The sequence below is a fragment of the Lucilia cuprina genome, chromosome 6 (genome assembly GCF_022045245.1).
Source record: "Lucilia cuprina isolate Lc7/37 chromosome 6, ASM2204524v1, whole genome shotgun sequence".
In the NCBI taxonomy this organism is placed as follows: Eukaryota; Metazoa; Arthropoda; class Insecta; order Diptera; family Calliphoridae; genus Lucilia; species Lucilia cuprina.
In genome coordinates this window covers 14,416,797-14,436,078 of record NC_060954.1, presented here as the reverse complement: position 1 = coordinate 14,436,078, position 19,282 = coordinate 14,416,797, and the positions used below count along the sequence as shown (strand labels likewise).

The 19,282-nt window shown below is 29.0% G+C and overlaps 1 protein-coding gene across 2 annotated transcripts in view; it reads right to left on the bottom strand.

Moving 5' to 3' along the window:
* Window positions 1–3,599: 3,599 nt before the first annotated feature.
* Window positions 3,600–19,282, bottom strand: part of LOC111686224 (protein CBFA2T2) — a 65,014-nt gene continuing 49,331 nt past the window's right edge. For both annotated transcript variants that reach the window (XM_046953999.1, XM_046953998.1), the window contains 7 exons: window positions 18,667–18,757; window positions 5,327–5,928; window positions 4,886–5,260; window positions 4,464–4,823; window positions 4,205–4,384; window positions 4,030–4,137; window positions 3,600–3,961 (listed from right to left, as the gene is read on the bottom strand). In XM_046953999.1, coding sequence (XP_046809955.1) covers window positions 3,746–3,961; window positions 4,030–4,137; window positions 4,205–4,384; window positions 4,464–4,823; window positions 4,886–5,260; window positions 5,327–5,928; window positions 18,667–18,757 — 1,932 coding nt within the window. In that variant the 3' untranslated portion in view covers window positions 3,600–3,745. The remainder of the gene's footprint in view (window positions 3,962–4,029; window positions 4,138–4,204; window positions 4,385–4,463; window positions 4,824–4,885; window positions 5,261–5,326; window positions 5,929–18,666; window positions 18,758–19,282) is intronic.

Here is a 19,282-nt window from a genome sequence, read left to right as displayed (position 1 = left end):
CTGTTCTATAGTCCTGACTATACAGTCTTCTGTAGTCCTGACTATAGACTCTTCAATATTCCTGACTGTAGACAAATATATAAATCTGACTGTAGGCTGTTCTATATATCTGACTATAGGCGAAGCTATTCCTTTGACTATAGGCAGTTATATATTCCTTATAAAATGTAATATACAGGTTTTGGCGCATACGAAACTTGTTTATGTCGAATTTTATCACCCTGAAGGGGATCTTATATAAGCGCTAGGGTCAACTAAGGAGCGATTATTATAAAATATGACAGAGACTTTTTGTTTTGCACAAAACTTGTTTATATAGGATTTTAAAGTTTTTTTGTGCATCGAAGTAAATTTTTGACTTCCTAGCGAGTTCAGGGGGGGGGGGTGGTTGTTGGGCTAGTGGGAATTACTGAACCATCCTCTTAAAATTTTAGAAAATGATTTTTAGTTCCTATAAATCTTTTAGGGAGTTGTGAGCATTAAAGTCAATTCCTGAAGCTGACTTTATATGGTGGATGGGGACATGAAGTCGAAGTGCTTTATGTGAGTACCGGCATTTTGTCTTATCTCACGGTGGTACTTTTTCAACCACTGGGTGAATGATTTGATTTGTTGAGCATAAACTCACTGACCAACCACCGTATACATATGTATACTTCGTTTAGCCAGTTATGAGAGATAAAGTAATTTTCTGAACAGTTCCTTATATGGTGGCTGGACGAAATCGTGCACCGCTATTGCCCTTTCTCAATACCAAACAAACTGCATTAACTAAAAGTATTTGTGCAAAATTGCAGCTCACTAGCTACTTACATTTGGACTCTATGCTGCTTTCAGCAGACAAACTGACAAACGGACATGGCTAGATCGTCTTAGAATCGAATGGTATATATACTTTTAGGGGTCTTAAATGATGTGTTCAATGTATCACAAACGGAATAGCAAAAAAACAAGTTATAGTCGGGCGAGACCGACCATATAATACCTTACACCTGTATATGAATAAAATGTGATTTAGCTTTCATAATAAAGCATATAGATTGATTTGACCTCGTCTCAGATATACTTAAGTCATTTAATAAAACTGTGGATATTTAAGTTAAATTTTGAAGGGGGCTTTTTAAAACGGCTACAGTCAAATGAGGCCCTATAATTATAATGTTCATGAGAATCATCAAAGCTAATAGAGAACTTGGTTTTGCAGCTTTTTGTCGAGATCCGAGTATATCCGAGTATGAACTTAAAAGCCCTATTCGGGGGTTAGGCGAAATAATGAACCGATCTTAACCATTTTCAATAGGCATCGTTTCTTAGTCAATTCAAGATCATGTACCACATTTGATTGAATTATCTTCAAACTTTGCGACGAGTAGTTCGATAACAAGGATTACATGGACGGACGGACACAGCTAAATCGGCTCAAAAAATGATTTGGAGCCAATTGGTTTGTAATAGATTAATAGATATATAGATATATAGATAGATAGATAGATAGATAGATAGATAGATAGATAGATAGATAGATAGATAGATAGATAGATAGATAGATAGATAGATAGATAGATAGATAGATAGATAGATAGATAGATAGATAGATAGATAGATAGATAGATAGATAGATAGATAGATAGATAGATAGATAGATGGATGGATAGATGGATGGATAGATAGATAGATAGATAGATAGATAGATAGATAGATAGATAGATAGATAGATAGATAGATAGATAGATAGATAGATAGATAGATAGATAGATAGATAGATAGATAGATAGATAGATAGATAGATAGATAGATAGATAGATAGATAGATAGATAGATAGATAGATAGATAGATAGATAGATAGATAGATAGGTAGATAGATAGATAGATAGATAGATAGATAGATAGATAGATAGATAGATAGATAGATAGATAGATAGATAGATAGATAGATAGATAGATAGATAGATAGATAGATAGATAGATAGATAGATAGATAGTAAATAGATAGATAAATAATAGATAGATAGATAGATAGATAGATAGATAGATAGATAGATAGATAGATAGATAGATAGATAGATAGATAGATAGATAGATAGATAGATAGATAGATAGATAGATAGATAGATAGATAGATAGATAGATAGATAGATAGATAGATAGATAGATAGATAGATAGATAGATAGATAGATAGATAGATAGATAGATAGATAGATAGATAGATAGATAGATATATAGATAGATAGATAGATAGATAGATATAGATAGATAGATAGATAGATAGATAGATAGATAGATAGATAGATAGATAGATAGATAGATAGATAGATAGATAGATAGATAGATAGATAGATAGATAGATAGATAGATAGATAGATAGATAGATAGATAGATAGATAGATAGATAGATAGATATTAGATAGATAGTTAGTTAGTTAGTTAGTTAGTTAGTTAGTTAGTTAGTTAGTTAGTTAGTTAGTTAGTTAGTTAGTTAGTTAGTTAGTTAGTTAGTTAGTTAGTTAGTTAGTTAGTTAGTTAGTTAGTTAGTTAGTAAGTTTGTTAGATATTTAGTTAGTTAGTTAGTTAGTTAGTTAGTTAGTTAGTTAGTTAGTTAGTTAGTTAGTTAGTTAGTTAGTTAGTTAGTTAGTTAGTTAGTTAGTTAGTTAGTTAGTTAGTTAGTTAGTTAGTTAGTTAGTTAATTTAGTTAGTTAGTTAGTTAGTTAGTTAGTTAGTTAGTTAGTTAGTTAGTTAGTTAGTTAGTTAGTTAGCTAGTTAGTTAGTTAGTTAGTTAGTTAGTTAGTTAGTTTGACCTCCTAAAGTGAATGAAACTCTTGTTGTTTTAGAATTGTTTTGAACATTTGATTTATTTTATTTTCTTATTTCTCTTGTTTCTTGTATTTCATATTTGTTGTTATTATTATTTTTTTTAATATTTTTAATATTAAGAATAATTTAACATAATTGTTTTTAATAATTTTATATAAATGACCATACAAATAGTTACGTTACATTGTAATAAATAATTGTTTAATTTAATAATAAAATGTATACTAAAACTAAAATAAAAATCAAATAAAAATATTAAAAAGTAAATAAAAAGCTTAAAAATTATTAATTTATATTAAGTTTATATTTATAATAAAAGTAATTAAAAAAAAAAATAATTAAATAATTATATTAATTGAGAAGATTTGTAGAAAACAAATGCAAATGAAATATTGACTTTTACTCTGAGAGTAAACTAAAGAGATTCAAAAAGACTGCAGTGTTGAATTCAAAGAGTTGTTTTTAGCAGTTTTGAGCAAAAGAGAGAGAAGTGTTAAAGAGGGAGAGAAGTTGTGGAAAGTGATAAAACATCTATTACTATTTCTGCTTTTATAATAATTAATTATTTTTTTTATTTTTGGGTTTTTTATTTAAATTTTAATTATTTATTTGCTTTTTTTTTGGTTTGCTGTAATTGTTGTAGGGGGATTTTATTTTAAATTGTTAATTTTTTTTATTAATTTTACTCTTTGAATAATTTAAAATTTTTCTCAAGTTAAAAATTCTTAAATTTAAAAATGTTTTTTTTTATTTTTTTATGATTTTTTTTTAATTTTTAAATTAATATTTAAGTATTTTTTAATAATTGTTTTTTTTTTGTTTTAATTTAATTAATAATAGTTGTGGTTGTATTTTGTGTGTGGGTGTGTGTTTGTGTGTATTTAATTTGACTAGCACATATATTTCTTTTTGGGTTTCATCATGCGAATACGTCATTTGGAACCGATGCCATTGGCCACCAATGAACTCGGCTGCGGTGCGTTAGATGCTGTTGATGTTGCTTGATTTTGTGCCGCCTGTGAATGGGCTGGCGGTTGTGAGGGTGTGGGTGGTGAACGTGTTAATGCGCCGCGTATATTAGCCGTTAGGGGTATAACTTGGGAAGCGTGCTTTGTCGATAGATCAGTTGTTCGTGTGGTGCCGCAAATCTGAAATTTTTTTTAAATTTTATTTATTGCTTTAAATTTTGAAAAAACATTTCATATTATGTAACTACCTGATGATGATGTTCCCAGTCCTTGTGCTGACAGAAAGCACCACAATATCGTGCTAAATTACAACCCGAACAAGTTTCCGTTGCCTTACGACCACAATTCCAACAGGCCTTTAGAAGAAAAAATTTCGCATTAATCACAGGTTTACTGCAATGGAAAGTGAGAGTAAAATCTTACATTTTGACTGGCGGCAATGGAGGGTGATTTATTATCGATTTCTCTTTCGCTGCCGGAATGTCGACTCATTTCAACGAAAAACTTTTCCATGCGTAAACGTTCCTGGGCCATAACTTCGGCGGCACGAGTCTCGGCTGCCACAACGGCTCTTTGGATTTCAATGACAGCTTGTCGTTTGACCTGCAAATGAAGAGACACAAACGTTATAAAGAGATTAAAAAAAAAATTAAAAAGAGAAAGTTTCTGAGTAAATGCTTACTTGATTAACAGCATCCTCTGCATTACGTTTGAACTCGGCCACCTTTTCTTCGGTTTGCCTTCGTATTTCCATTAGAGTTGCCGGTGTTATTTCACCATAATTGGGCTGTTGCGGTTCAACGCCTCTCTGCTGTAGTATCGTTATAGCTCGTTTAGTTTTATCCACCATGGCGGAAATACAATTCAACATAGTGTGTATATTTTTCCATTCCTCCTCACCCTGGGCCCCCGAAGAGCCACCAGGTCCACCACCACCCGGACCACTGCTAGCGGTAGGCATAACCGAACGAGCCAAAGGGCGATGCGAGGCGGCATCTGCATTAACGGAGGATCTAAGATCACGTTCATCTCGATGATTGGTCTAAAAGAAAAGGGAACTTCTATAAAAATTATGTTAAAGGATTTTTATATGAAGAAATCTACCTTATCCATTAGATTACTAAATGAACCTTCGCTTTGTGCTGCATTTGCTCCAGAAGTGGAATAATCGAATATGGTTGGTTGGGCGGAGGCAAATGGTATGCGTGATTCACTTTGGGAGGGATGGGGATTATGGGCATGTAAACGTTTGGCTGGTGGATAAGCGGCCATATAATCATTCCATTCTTGAGCACCATTGTGACCGTGTGGCTCCATTAAAGTGTCCGAAGGACGTCTTTTAAATACCAGACTTGTGGCCGTATTGCCATTAGATTGACTGTCAATTTGCACAAAAATGTCACTGTATTCAGCTGGTGGGCCGTGAGGAGAAAATTCCATTACCGAATTTTCATTGGTGGTTACATATTGCAGAGTAGTCTAAAGTGTTTTCGAACATTAATAAAATATCTCTTAAATAAGTTTATTTAAACTTGCAACATTTACCTGATTGGTGGCACGAGCCAAGGCCACAATTTCTCGTTGCAGCAAAGAAATGTGATTCTTTAATAGTGGAATGACATAAGGCCTTAATGGCAAATTAATGGCCTCCTGCAGAGCCATACGAAACTCATCGATACTTATGCCACCACTACCCAAAGAAAGAACTAAAGCTCGAACACGATCACTAACATCGGGATGAACATCTTGAGCCAATTGCACTAGAGATCCTAAAAATTTACGTATTTTACCCAACAAACGAGCCTGTTCGACATGGGCAGCTGCTGCTGCAGCCGCTGCTACAGCTGCCTGTGCACTCTGTACCGACGGTTGGGGCGGCGGTGTGGTAGTTGCACCATTTATAACCGGTGAAGCACTAGCATTACGATTTGGTCTGGGCGGCGGTGCCAAACTGGAGTGATGTTGATGCAATTGCGGAGACATGGGTGAGCGTGGCGCTACAGCTCTGGCAGATTCGGGTGAGTCGGGTGTGCGGCAGGAACGCGAGTTATTGATTGTACCGGTGGGATTGGTACAAGGATTGGAATTGTTGCCGTTCGACGTGGTTGTATTGGAATCTTTACTGCTGCTGGAAGAATTTGAAGTGGCTGGAAAAGAGTGAAATGTTGGGCTGGTTAAGTTAGAATAAAGGAATTTATGAAAATGAGAAATGTTATAAAAGTTTTCTCTAAAAGAGAAAGATTTTTGAAAGTTTTCTAGAAAAAGAAAACTTTTTGATATTTTTCTTTAAAATTTAATAAATTTTCTTAACATTTATATAAAAGAGACAGTTTTTACAAAATATTTAACTTTTCCAGACTGAGAAATTTTCCGAAATTTTTTTTTATAAAAAAAAATAATTTTTCGAACATTTTGTATAAAAAAAGAAAATTTTCATAAATATTCCAAAAAGAGAGAAAATTTTTATAAAATTTTCTATAAAAAGAGAATTTCAAAAATTTTCAAAAATATTCAAAAAAAAAAAAAAAAAATAAAAAGACAAAATTTTTACAAAATTTTCTTAAAGCAAAAAAAAAAGAAAAATTTTCAATAAAAAGAGAATTTCAAAAATATTCCAAAAAAAAGAGAAAATTTTTACAAAATTTTCTAAAACAAAAAAATTTTTACAAAATTTTCTATAAAAATAACAATTTTCTATTAAAAGAGAAATTTTCCAAAAATTTTCTATAAAAAATTAATAATTTTTTAAAAAAGAGAAATTTTCCGAAAATTTTCTATGAAAAAGAAAACTTTTTTGAAAATTTTCTAGAAAAAGAGAAATTTTCCAAAAATGTTCTTTAAGAAGGTTTTCAAAATTTTTCTATAAGAAATTTTCTCAAAATTTTCTATAAAAAGAAAGATTTTCCAAAAAATTTTTTGTAAAAAGAGAACTTTTTCAAAAAATTTTTTATAAAAAAAATAAATTTTCAAAAAATTTCTATAAAAAGAGTAAAATTTCCAAAAAGAGAAAAATTAAAAAAAAACAAATATTTTTTATAAAAAGAGAAATTTTGTGAAAATTTATTTAAAAAAGAAATTTTCCAAAAATTTTCTCTAAAAAAATAAAATTTTCTCTAAAAGGAGAAATTTTTCTATGAAAAGAGAAAAATTTTCTTTAAAAATATATATAAATTTTCTAAAATTTTCTTTAAAAAGATAAATTTTCTAAAATTTTCTTTAAAAAGATAAATTTTCTTAAATTTTTTATAAAAAGTGAAATTTTCCAAAATTTTCTGAAAATTTTCTTTTAAAAGTATTTTTTTTTTAATTTTTTTATAAAAGAGAAAATTTTCAAAATTATTTTTAAAAAATATACATTTTTCAAAAAACAAGAGAACAAAGAGAACTTTTCAGAATTTTTTGTTTACAGAAAGAGAAATTTTTAGATTTTTTTTAAGAGAATTTTAAAAAAAGCAAAATTTTTTGAAATTTATTCAAATATTTTCTATAAAAGGGAAAATTTTCTAAAAGAACTTTAAATTTTCTAAAAAAAATTTAAATTTTCAAAAAACAATTCTATAAAAGAGAAAAATTTCCAAAAGGTTTCTATAAAAAGGAATTTTTTATAAAAAGATAAATTTCTGAAATCTTTTTTTAAATTTTCAAAAAAATTTCTATAAAAGAGATATTTTCAAAAAATTTTCTATAAAAAAGAGAAATTTTCTTTATAAGGAAAAATTTCCTGAACATTTTTTTTAAAAAGAGAAATTTTTCAATATTTTCTAAAAATTTTCTAATTTCTATAAAAAAACAATTTTTCCCAAAAATTTTCTAGAAAAAAAAAACTTTTACAAAAATTTTCACAAAAAGGAGAAATTTTCTAAAATTTTCTTTAAAAAAGGGAAATTTTTGAAAAAATTTTTTATAAAAAGAGAAATTTCCAACAAAATTTTTCAATAAAAAAAAAGAAATTTCCCAAAAATTTTCTAAGTTTTTAAAGAAAAGTTCTTTTCTTATAAAAATTCTGCCCCACATCTAGAAACCTCATTATCATTTGCAGGACAAGAAAGAAACTCTACTCTGTGCTAACATATGTTTGAACTTTCAACAACAGCATCAGCAGCAACAACAACAACAACAACAACACACATTACTAAATGACCAGGCTGCAATGAACAACATCAGTTGTTACAATAAACAACAAGAAACATATCACAACAGCAATATTAAATATTGTTAGTGTATAACAGCAGCAACAGCAACAACATCATAAAGCAATTTCAACAAAATGTTGCTAATTTATTTGCCATGTTTCATAAAATGTTCATGTTTTTGCATGATGTTGTCGATGGCATTGTTGCTGTTGCTACTGCTGTTGTTGGTAGCTTGAATGTTGTTGCATAACATTATGTACATGTCCAAGTAAAGTGCCTCTTATACTCTTGCATTCATACATACATACATATTTATCTCCTAGCCTGTGGCGTTATTCCAGTGGCAATAACAAGGTTTTTAGCCTAAGCAATGGTCAATTTAAAGTGAATACACGCTCCTACATAAGGAAAAAAAGAGGGATAAAAGAAATATGCATTAAATTGCAATGAATAAGCAACGCCAACAGCTGTAGGAAAATGTTGCTTGTTTGCCTTTACCACCCACTTTTTTGTTGCTTTCAAGAATATCTTGGGAAAAAGTTCACATCTTGTTTTTGTATATTTGTCCATTTATTCATTCGTTAGTTAGTTCGTTTGTTCATTCATCCATGTTGTTTAACTAATGCATTTATGATGTGTTGGACAGATGTTGTTCAACAACAGGCTGTAAGTCTGTGAGTGTGTATGTGTTTTTTAATACTCGTATGTGTATGCTATTTGGCAAATGATATTTGTTTGTATATATTTTCCTTTAATGTTCATGGCATCAAAATCTGTGTATTTGATAGTGTTTGTTGAAATGTTGAACATATCCTTTTTACTTAACACACAACTAACAACTACAGCAGTAGCATAAGCTATCAGTTACAAGAAGAACACGAAGAAGAAACTCGCCACTAATATATAAATGCATTTTATACTTTGGTCAAACATCACAGCTCTAAAAATTTAAAACCATCATCACATTTTCATAAACGAATATGTTTGTTTGTGCAACATTATAAATACAATTGCAAGCAACAACAGCCACTTAACAAATACTTTGTTGTTAATTTCACAAGCTTTTTGGGAGGGTGTTAAATATGTATGTATTCTTTAGACATGATGATATGGTTGGTTGTTTGGGTTACATACATATATACACATATCCATCCGATGCAGTGCTGTTGGCCACATATGGACAGTTGTTTACAATTTCATAAATAATTTTTTGGTAAAATTTAATTGTATTATGAGGGGAACAATAAAAACCAATTGGGTCAGGAAAATTTTACAGAAAAAAATTTTTATAACAAAGACACAGTCCAGTCTAGGCTATAGACTAGACAATATTCTAAACTAGAATATAAACTAGATTATATATTAGACTATAGACTGAACTATAGACAAGACTATAGACTCGACCAATGGAACAATGGAATATACTATAGCCTAGACTTTTGACTAAACTACAGACTAGACTATAGACTAAACTATAGACTAGACTATAGACTAGACTATAGACTAGACTATAGACTAGACTATAGACTAGACTATAGACTAGACTATAGACTAGACTATAGACTAGACTATAGACTAGACTATAGACTAGACTATAGGCTTGACTATAGACTAGACTATAGGCTAGACTATAGGCTAGACTATAGGCTAGACTATATACTAGACTATAGGCTAGACTATAGACTAGACTATAGACTAGAATATAGACTAGACTATAAACTAGACTATAAACTAGACTATAAACTAGACTATAAACTAGACTATAAACTAGACTATAAACTAGACTATGGACTAGACTATAGACTAGACTATAGAGTAGACTGTAGACTAGACTATAGACTAGACTATAGAGTAGACTGTATACTAGACTACAGACTATAGACTATAGACTATAGACTATAGACTACAGACTATAGACTAGACTATAGACTAGACTATAGACTAGACTATAGACTAGACTATAAACTAGACTATAAACTAGACTATAAACTAGACTATGTACTAGACTAGACTATAAACTAGACTAGACTATAGACTAGACATAATTCTAGACTAGAGACTAGACTTTTTTCTATACTAGGGACTACAATATAGACTACACTTTAGACTAGACTATAGACTACACTATAGACTATAAACTGGATTATAAACTGGACTTTAAAATATGTATTTGTAAATTGAACAAAAATAAAAATCCTTGAACTGTTTGTCAAAAATTTTTACTTTTTCTAAGCTTTTTCCTATGTGATTTAAAGGGGTTTTTAAAAAATTTATTTTGTTGAATTTGTTCACTATTTTAAATATTCTATTATAAATCCTCTAGGATTAAAACAAAATATCTAAAAATAACAAAAAAAATGTAATAAAGCAGAAATAGAGCAACCATATCAATCTCTATGTTTTCACACACTCTAATACAATTAAAATAAATACCACATAAATATTTCTACATGAGTTTAAATAAATATAAACATAACAACGGTGACAAAGGATTTGCTAATACAAATACACTAACACACTGACAAAATAAAAATCCTTTTTTTTATACTTTTTTAGTCGCACATTGACTAGGAGTAAAACATATAAAAGAAATACAAAATATAAACAACAATAACAATTAAATACATTTTTGTATTTAACATTGTGTGTTATTTTAAAGAATTTTTGCATTGTGAAAACATTAACACCTGTATAAATTCACATACATTTGGGGGACAGGAGCAAAAGAAAAACAAGAAAATAATGGTATATGTACCTAATTGTTAGGGGCTGAAATAGTTTATTTTGAATTACTTCGATAAAACTACATTAAATTTTCCTTCTTTTAAACAAACGTTTAAATTTACAGCATACTTTTAGGTTAAATTTAAATGTCTACTTTCCTCTTATGTATATTTCCTTAAAATTTATTTACAAAAAAATATCAAAACATAAATCTTAAAAGTGTAATTATTTTTCATGTTTTTCAAGTATTTTTTTAATTGACAAGTATAATTTTTGTGTTAAATTTTCATGTTGTACAACATTATAAATAAATTGTATAACATTTTTCATGTTTTTTTAAGAAAAGCAAAACATGTTTTTAAAATTTTATTATATGTATTTTAATTTATATTTTAAAAGCAGACATGTTTAAGACACACCTTTTAGATTGCAGAATATTAAACACTTTGTTTAAAAGTAATATGAACTCCAGGATACTGTAGGACATGTCTGGAGAAATATAATTACATATCAAAGACATAAATATGACAATTGATCTCTGATCTATAAGCATATGTAGTTAGTTAGTTAAAAACTAACTAACTAGCTAAGTAACTAACTAACTAACTAACTTACTAACTAACTAACTAACTAACTAACTAACTAACTAACTAACTGACTGACTAAATAACTAACTTACTAACTAACTAACTAACTGACTAACTAACTAACTAACTAACTAACTAACTAACTAACTAACTAACTAACTAACTAACTAACTAACTAACTAACTAACTAACTAACTAACTAACTAACTATCTATCTATCTATCTATCTATCTATCTATCTATCTATCTATCTATCTATCTATCTATCTATCTATCTATCTATCTATCTATCTATCTATCTATCTATCTATCTATCTATCTATCTATCTGTCTATCTATGTTAGGTTCACCCCAAAAAATTTTTGTGGTTCTAACCAGCATGTCAAGAATATGGTCTTAGATTTAACTTTATTATCTGATGTCATCCTAGTTACATAACGTTATTGCTCGTATCTTTGTATAGGACATTGTCCTCCAATTTAGAGCCATTTATTTGCTTTAATGTTCCGTTTGTTCAAGACATTCTATCTAAGATCAGTATTTCAAAGTAACCACCATAATTTGTATTTGATATGCAATCGATCACGAGTACTTAACTATGACGTATGATTTATTTATTTTGCTATTCAAAATAAATATTACGTATACGTACTGTGGCATTAGATGATAAGAGAAATATTACGTATACGCCTGAAAACACTGAATTATTTAGCAAAATATCACATAATTAAAAAAAATCTCCAAATAATTTAAAAAAAATTAAGTTATTTTAAAAAAATAATAGTTTTAAAAGAAATCAAAAGAAAAGTTGTCAAAAGTTTGTTTTTTTTAGTTTCTATCCCTTCACACGCTTTACACATACAAATTAAATTTTACTTTCTTTAAATTTTCTATTTAATACTTTGTATCTACATATATTTAACCAAAATGGTCAACAACATCATGCCCCATTTCAACCACAAACACAGCTGTTTAAAGTTGTTAAAGTATTGGTTTAAGCAGCTGCCCAGATAAAACTACATACAAACGTAGAGGTTTATGTGAATATATATAGGTTCATACTAATACAGTGACAAATGACAAAAATGTATTAGTGTTGACCATCAGCAAGGATTTAAAGGCTAAAAGGAGTTGATATTAGCAGCAATTGGATTTAAAGTAAAATAAGTTTGGCTTAATGCAAGTCGTGTGCCATATCATACTACAAGTTGTTGTAAATATTTACACAAAAATTCTCCTTTGCCACGTCTAACAAACAACTATAAATGATGCTTGTTTGGTTTGTGGTAATTTGCTGATAAAAAGAATGTGTGTGTGTGTGTGTGTATCTATGTGTGTGTGTGTTTAATCCAAAATGTGTGTAGATATTTAGAAATAATTTTTTGTGTTTTTAGACATACTTTTATAATGGCTTTCAATGTTGTCCAACAGTGTTGTAGAAACATCACTATGACCACCAGCATTACTATCATCACCCCCCATCTCTAACATACATATACCATGATTGCTAATGCTGTTGTCTAAAATAGTTGGTTTTGCTTGAAACTGTTGTTGTTTTTATAGTTTCTGGGTTTTTAAGCAAAAACAAAAGTGACCAATCAGTTCAAGCAGTGTGGGCAAGTAATGAACTCTTTTAGGAATCAAGTTGTTAACACATTTAACGAACAAAAAGATTTTCTCTGTCTTTGATAAGTGACAATAACAATAACTTGAAGTTTCTGTTTCCTTTCTTAAATTTCCATTAAATTAAAATATTTTTATTAAATTGTGTATAAAATCATCAATTAGCTATCGATTTTAATGTAATATATCTCATTTAAATTGTTATCTATTTAGCTATCTAATGTATTAATATCAAATAAGTTTTTATAGTTTTACATTTTTAATGAATTTTTAAAAAACAAACATTTTTACGTTTTTGGCAAACTAAGATACTTTTATTTTATTATATATAAAATCAACATTTATTTAGCAATTTTAATATATCTCATTTTAATAACAAGCTTATCAACTATGAAATCTAGTAAATTAAAGAAATTCTTTTGAATTTTAAAATTTCTAGAAATTTTTAAAAATCAAACATATTTTTCATTCTATGTTGCGGTCATACCTAGATACTTTTATTTAATTGTATATAAAATCAATATTTATTTACCGATTTTTATAAAATATATCTCATTTGAATTGTTATCTCTTTAACTATTAAATTTAATAAAATTAGCAGATTTTTTAAATATTTCGAATTTTTATAAATTTTTAAAAAAACATTTTTTTTTTCATTTTACGTTGTTAGCAAACTCAGATACTTTTACATAATTGTGTCTAAAATCTATATTTATCTACCGATTTCAATGAAATATATCTCATTTGAATTAGAATCTATTAAATCTAATAAAACAAATAAATTTGTTTGATTTTTGAAATTTTTATGAATTTTTAAAATTTCACAAAAATTTAAAAATCTTAAAAAATTTTAATTTTTGTCCAATTTTTTGGAAAAAAAACTTATAGTTTGTTCAAGTAATGAATTCAATAGTAATGAATTTAAAAGACCATTGTAATAGCTACTATTTGGTCTTCCATTCATTAAAATCGGATAAACATTTTTCGTGTTATACTCAATTATAAGACACATTTATTGAATAAAAATGACTTCAACTTTTACAGCTCTGACTTAATAACCAAATACAATTTGCTTAACAAACATTTAAATAGTTTGTGTGAATGTCTATATATTTCCCGGCAACAACAAAAAAAGTATTGAAAACTTTTTTTTTTTGTTGTGCCATAATGGTCAACAACATGTTTCGTAAAATAAACACGAAAAAAAATTTAAAAAAAAAATATGTGAATTGTCAACTAAAATATTTTGTAAACAAAATCTAAAAAAATCCTTCTTTTAGTTGTAGTTGTTGTAAGTAAAGTAAGGAAATAACAAGTTTTTTTTACTTCTTTTCTATATATTTGTTAGGGAGGAGTATGTAAAATAGGAAACAGTTATACTTTTTTAAGGATTTTTTCTATTTCTATAAAAAAATAAGTTAGGGATTTCCACAGAATTCTAGAGAACAGTGATGGGCAGAAAAAACAAATCTATATGTAAGTGCTAGTGTTAAAATATTCACAAGTTACTGAATAAATCTTTCCCAAAGCCTAAACGCGTAAAAACTCTATTTTTTGTGTTAAAAACACAAAAATGTGTTAACAACTGTTTTGCCCCTCACTGTTTTAAATTGTTTATATGTTGTTGGTTTCTTTGCGTATTTATAATATTAGCAGCTGCTGGCATATTGATATTGTAGTTGGCAAAAATATAGTTTTGAAAATGGTCATTTGGGAAAAAGATGATGTTATGACCAAAAAGTGCTAACAATATGTGTGTGTATGTTTGTATATGTTTAAATATGACTAACAATTTACTTTGTTGAGAGAAACGAGAAAAAAACAACAACATTTTAAATTTGGCTTTCAAAACTATTGAACAACATGTGTTACTACTTGCACACTAAACTGAAAGCCAAACAAATAGAGAAAAAAGTTAATAGTTAATTGCGGCTGGAAATTTAAAATAATGGATTAGTTTTTATTTGGAAAAAGTGGTTAAATTTTGAAAAGGGATTGTGTTGAGCTTTTTTAGCATCCTTGCCTGACATGAACGAAAAAATTCAACAAATTAAAGATGAAAGGATGGACGGTTATGAATAAAAACTTTTGTTCAAGGAATTAGCCTAAAATTGCTGAACTTGTTCTTTTTAACGGTGAGACCCTGATTTCAAGTAAATGATCTAGTTCTTGCTCAAGCGCAACATATGGGTAAATTTCGAAGGGATCAGAAATAGTAGAGACCAAAACCAGAGCTAGAACAGAACTAGGACAAAACTAGAATGGAACTAGAACAGAACTAGAGCAGAACTAGATGAGAACTAGAACAGAACTAGAACAGAACTAGAACAGAACTAGAACAGAACTAGAACAGAACTAGAACAGAACTAGAACAGAACTAGAACAGAACTAGAACAGAACTAGAACAGAACTAGAACAGAACTAGAACAGAACTAGAACAGAACTAGAACAGAACTAGAACAGAACTAGAACAGAACTAGAACAGAACTAGAACAGAACTAGAACAGAACTAGAACAGAACTAGAACAGAACTAGCTCTTTAGAAACGGACATATATTCAGACACACAAAAGTGATAGGTATAAAAATGATTAACTACTTAGAGAACTTGACCCTTGTTAAGCTAGTAGGGTACCTAGCTAGATCGACTATACTTGCATGCTTTTTGATGAACAGTTTCCCCAGCTTATTATCATAGCATTCGTGTTGTCTATAAAATTTTCCAACGATTCGATAATTGACATTTTGAATACATGCATCTTCAGCAGTATCCTTCATCTCTTCACCAATTGTTTGTTTAAGTTAATGGATTTTTTCCCACTTTTCTTCTACAGCTTTCAATGGTAAATACTCTCTAAAAAGATGATGATGGCTAATGTAGTTTAAAATATATCAATAAAATAAAAAAGACAGCAATAGAAAAAAAAAACACACACACACACAGTTAACACCATGAAAGCAATACTCAATTCAATGATACCAATAAAGACAATATACAAAAGCTTTGGTATTCTCTAATAACATTCATCTATTTTTCTTTTTAGTTTTTGTCGTGCTGATTTTTTCTGAGAATTTCTTTTTTTTATGATCAAGGATATACGTCCTTTTGTATTTTAGCTGCTGCTGCTGCTTCGACCATACTATGCTGTAAGCTTTAGCAGTTTACTTTTGTGATAATAATTTGTGGATACAGCTGCAACTGTATGTTTTCTCAGCCATTCAACCATAAGCTTTCTTTAACCTATTTTCTTTTTTTTTTTTTTTCTTCTATCTATCATTTTCCCTTTTATGCCATTTGTTTTTCTCAGAATTGTTTTCCATACTTTAAGCGTTTTTTTATCCCTCACATTTCTTTGTGTTTAAGTTATTTTTTTTTTTTATTTTGTTCACGGACTATTGTGTTTGTATTGTTTGAGGATATTCATTTATACTTTCACATAAATATTCATACATACATCTTTACATAAGCATTCGTTTTTAAACAATCATATACAGTTTGCAAGGATAATACATCATCATTCAATACCAATTGTTTACAAAACATGTATGTAAATGTTGTATGTAATATTGGTATGTGTGTCATTTCTAAGAATCGTCTATCATCTATTGTTTTCTTAAATGTTTATACAAGAGATTGTTTTAACTCTGTTTATATTCTTTTACTATAAAAAAAAACCTTAAAAAATGGTAAATATTGAAAACTTTTGTGAAAAAAGCAATTCTAGACAAATAGATTTAACTACTGAACCATACGGCTATTCACACCTACATAATAAAGATTAGGTATTAAGGAAATGCTGACTAATATTTGTTTAACTAAAATGCCTTGTGTTTTAACATTTTCTTATACAGAAACCTATATTACAATTTTCTATATTTATGAAACGTGTATCACAAAATTTTCCATTATAGAAAACTTGTTTCCCAACACTTCTGTATATAAGAACTTATGGCTTAACACTTTTCTATAGACGAAATTTGTGCCACAACAATTTTCTATATAGAAAACAGTGTCCCAACTCTTTTTTTATATATAAAACATGTACCCCAAAACTTTTCTATATAGAAAAGCTGTGTCCCACCACTTTTTTATATAGAAAACTTGTGCCCCAACACTTTTCTGTATAGAAAACTTGTGCCCCAACAATTATCTATATAGAAAACTTGTGCCCCAACACTTTTCTGTATAGAAAACTTGCGTCCCAACAATTTTCTGTATAGAAAACTTGTGTCCGAACACGTTTCTATATAGAAAACTTGTGTCCCAAAACTTTTCTATATGGAAAACTTGTGTCCCAACACTTTTCTATATAGAAAAATTATGTCCCAACACTTTTCTATATAGAAAACTTGTGTCACAACACTTTTCTATAGAGAAAACTTGTGTCCCAACACTTTTCTATGTAGAAAACTTGTGTCCCAACACTTTTCTATATAGAAAACTTGTGTCCCAACACTTTTCAATATAGAAAACTTGTGTCCCAACACTTTTCTATATAGAAAACTTGTGTCCCAACACTTTTCTATATAGAAAACTTGTGTTCCAACACTTTTCTATATAGAAAACTTGTGTTCCAACACTGTTCTATATAGAAAAATTGTGTCCCAACACTTTTCTATGTAGAAAACTTGTGTCCCAACACTTGTCCCAACACTTTTCTATATAGAAAACTTATGTCCCAACACCTTTCTATATAGAAAACTTGTGTCCCAACACTTTTCTATATAGAAAACTTGTGACCCAACACTTTTCTATATAGAAAACTTGTGTCCCAACACTTTTCTATATAGAAAACTTGTGTCCCAACACTTTTATATATAGAAAACTTGTGTCCCAACACTTTTCTATATAGAAAACTTGTGTCCCAACACTTTTCTAGATAGAAAACTTGTGTCCCAACACTTTTCTATATAGAAAGCTTGTGTGTCAACACTTTTCGATATAGAAAACTTGTGTCCCAACACTTTTCTATATAGAAAACATGTGTGCCAACACTTTTCTATATAGAAAACTAGTGTGCCAACACTTTCCGATATAGAAAACTTGTGTCCCAACACTTTTCTTTATAGAAAAATTGTGTCCCAACACTTTCCTATATAGAAAACATGTGTCCCAACTCTTTTCTATATAGAAAACTTGTGTCCCAACACTTTTCTATATAGAAAACTTGTGTCTCAACACTTTTCTATATAGAAAACTTGTATCCCAACACTTTTCTAGATAGAAAACATGAGTGGCAACACTTTTCTATATAAAAAACTTGTGTCTCAACACATTTCTATATAGAAAACTTGTGTCCCAACAATTTTTACATAGAAAACCTGTGCTCCAACACTTTTTAAATATAAAACATGTGTTCAAACATTTTCCATATAGATAATTTGTGTCCCAACACTTTTCTATAAAGACAATTTGTGTCACAACTATTTTTTTTTATATGGAAAACTTGTGTTCCAACACTCTTTTATATGGGAAACGTGTGTCCCAACACTTTTTCACATAAAAACATGTGTCCCAACATTTTTTATATAGAAAACTTGTTGCTGAACACTTTTTATATATTATAAAACACTTTTCTATACAGAAAACTTGTATTCAACACTTTTTTATATGGGCAACTTGTGTCCCAACACATTTCTTTATGGACAACTTATATCCCAACACTTTCTCATAAAAGAAACTTGTGTCGCAACACTTTTCTACAAATCTTCAGGGATATTGCTTCCCAAGCTGTTCTATATAGGAAATCAATATCTCAATTTGCTGGCAAAACTATTCTTTGTACTATACTAATAAGTATTTAAGAATCTGTACTCACCTTTAGTTCTACGTGTAGCTGATGCTGAAGCCTCATAGGCGTCTTTGTCTGTTATTTCTTCTTTTATAATCGTTTTACCGTCGAGAGCCATCTAAAAAGAAAAAGAACAAGAAACACTTGTAATTAATGATAATTCGATTATAATTAAAATAAATAGAATATAAAAATCGGATATGATCTAGCATATAATACCCTACACTATGTATTTATAAAGAAACGTTTATGTGGAATTTTATATGAAAAGTCAGGCAGTAAGCCAGACGGAAGGACGGACATGTTAAAGTCCCCTTTCGAAAGTGAAAATAATTAAAATAAATAGAAATGTAAAGTTGGATATGACCTATCATATGATACCCTACACTAGGTGAATTTTATATGGACAGTCAGCCAGCAAGACGGATGGAAGGACGGACATGTTTAAATCCCCTTTCGAAAGTGATTCTGAGTCTATGGATAAACTTTAAGATGGGCGTAGAACTAAAATTTTTGAGTGTTACAAACATTAGCACAAACTTATAATATTATAGTGGTGTAGGGTATAAAAAACACCAATTATTTAATTGCATATAGTATAATAAACACAATCAGCAAGTGATGAATTTCTCACATTATTAAG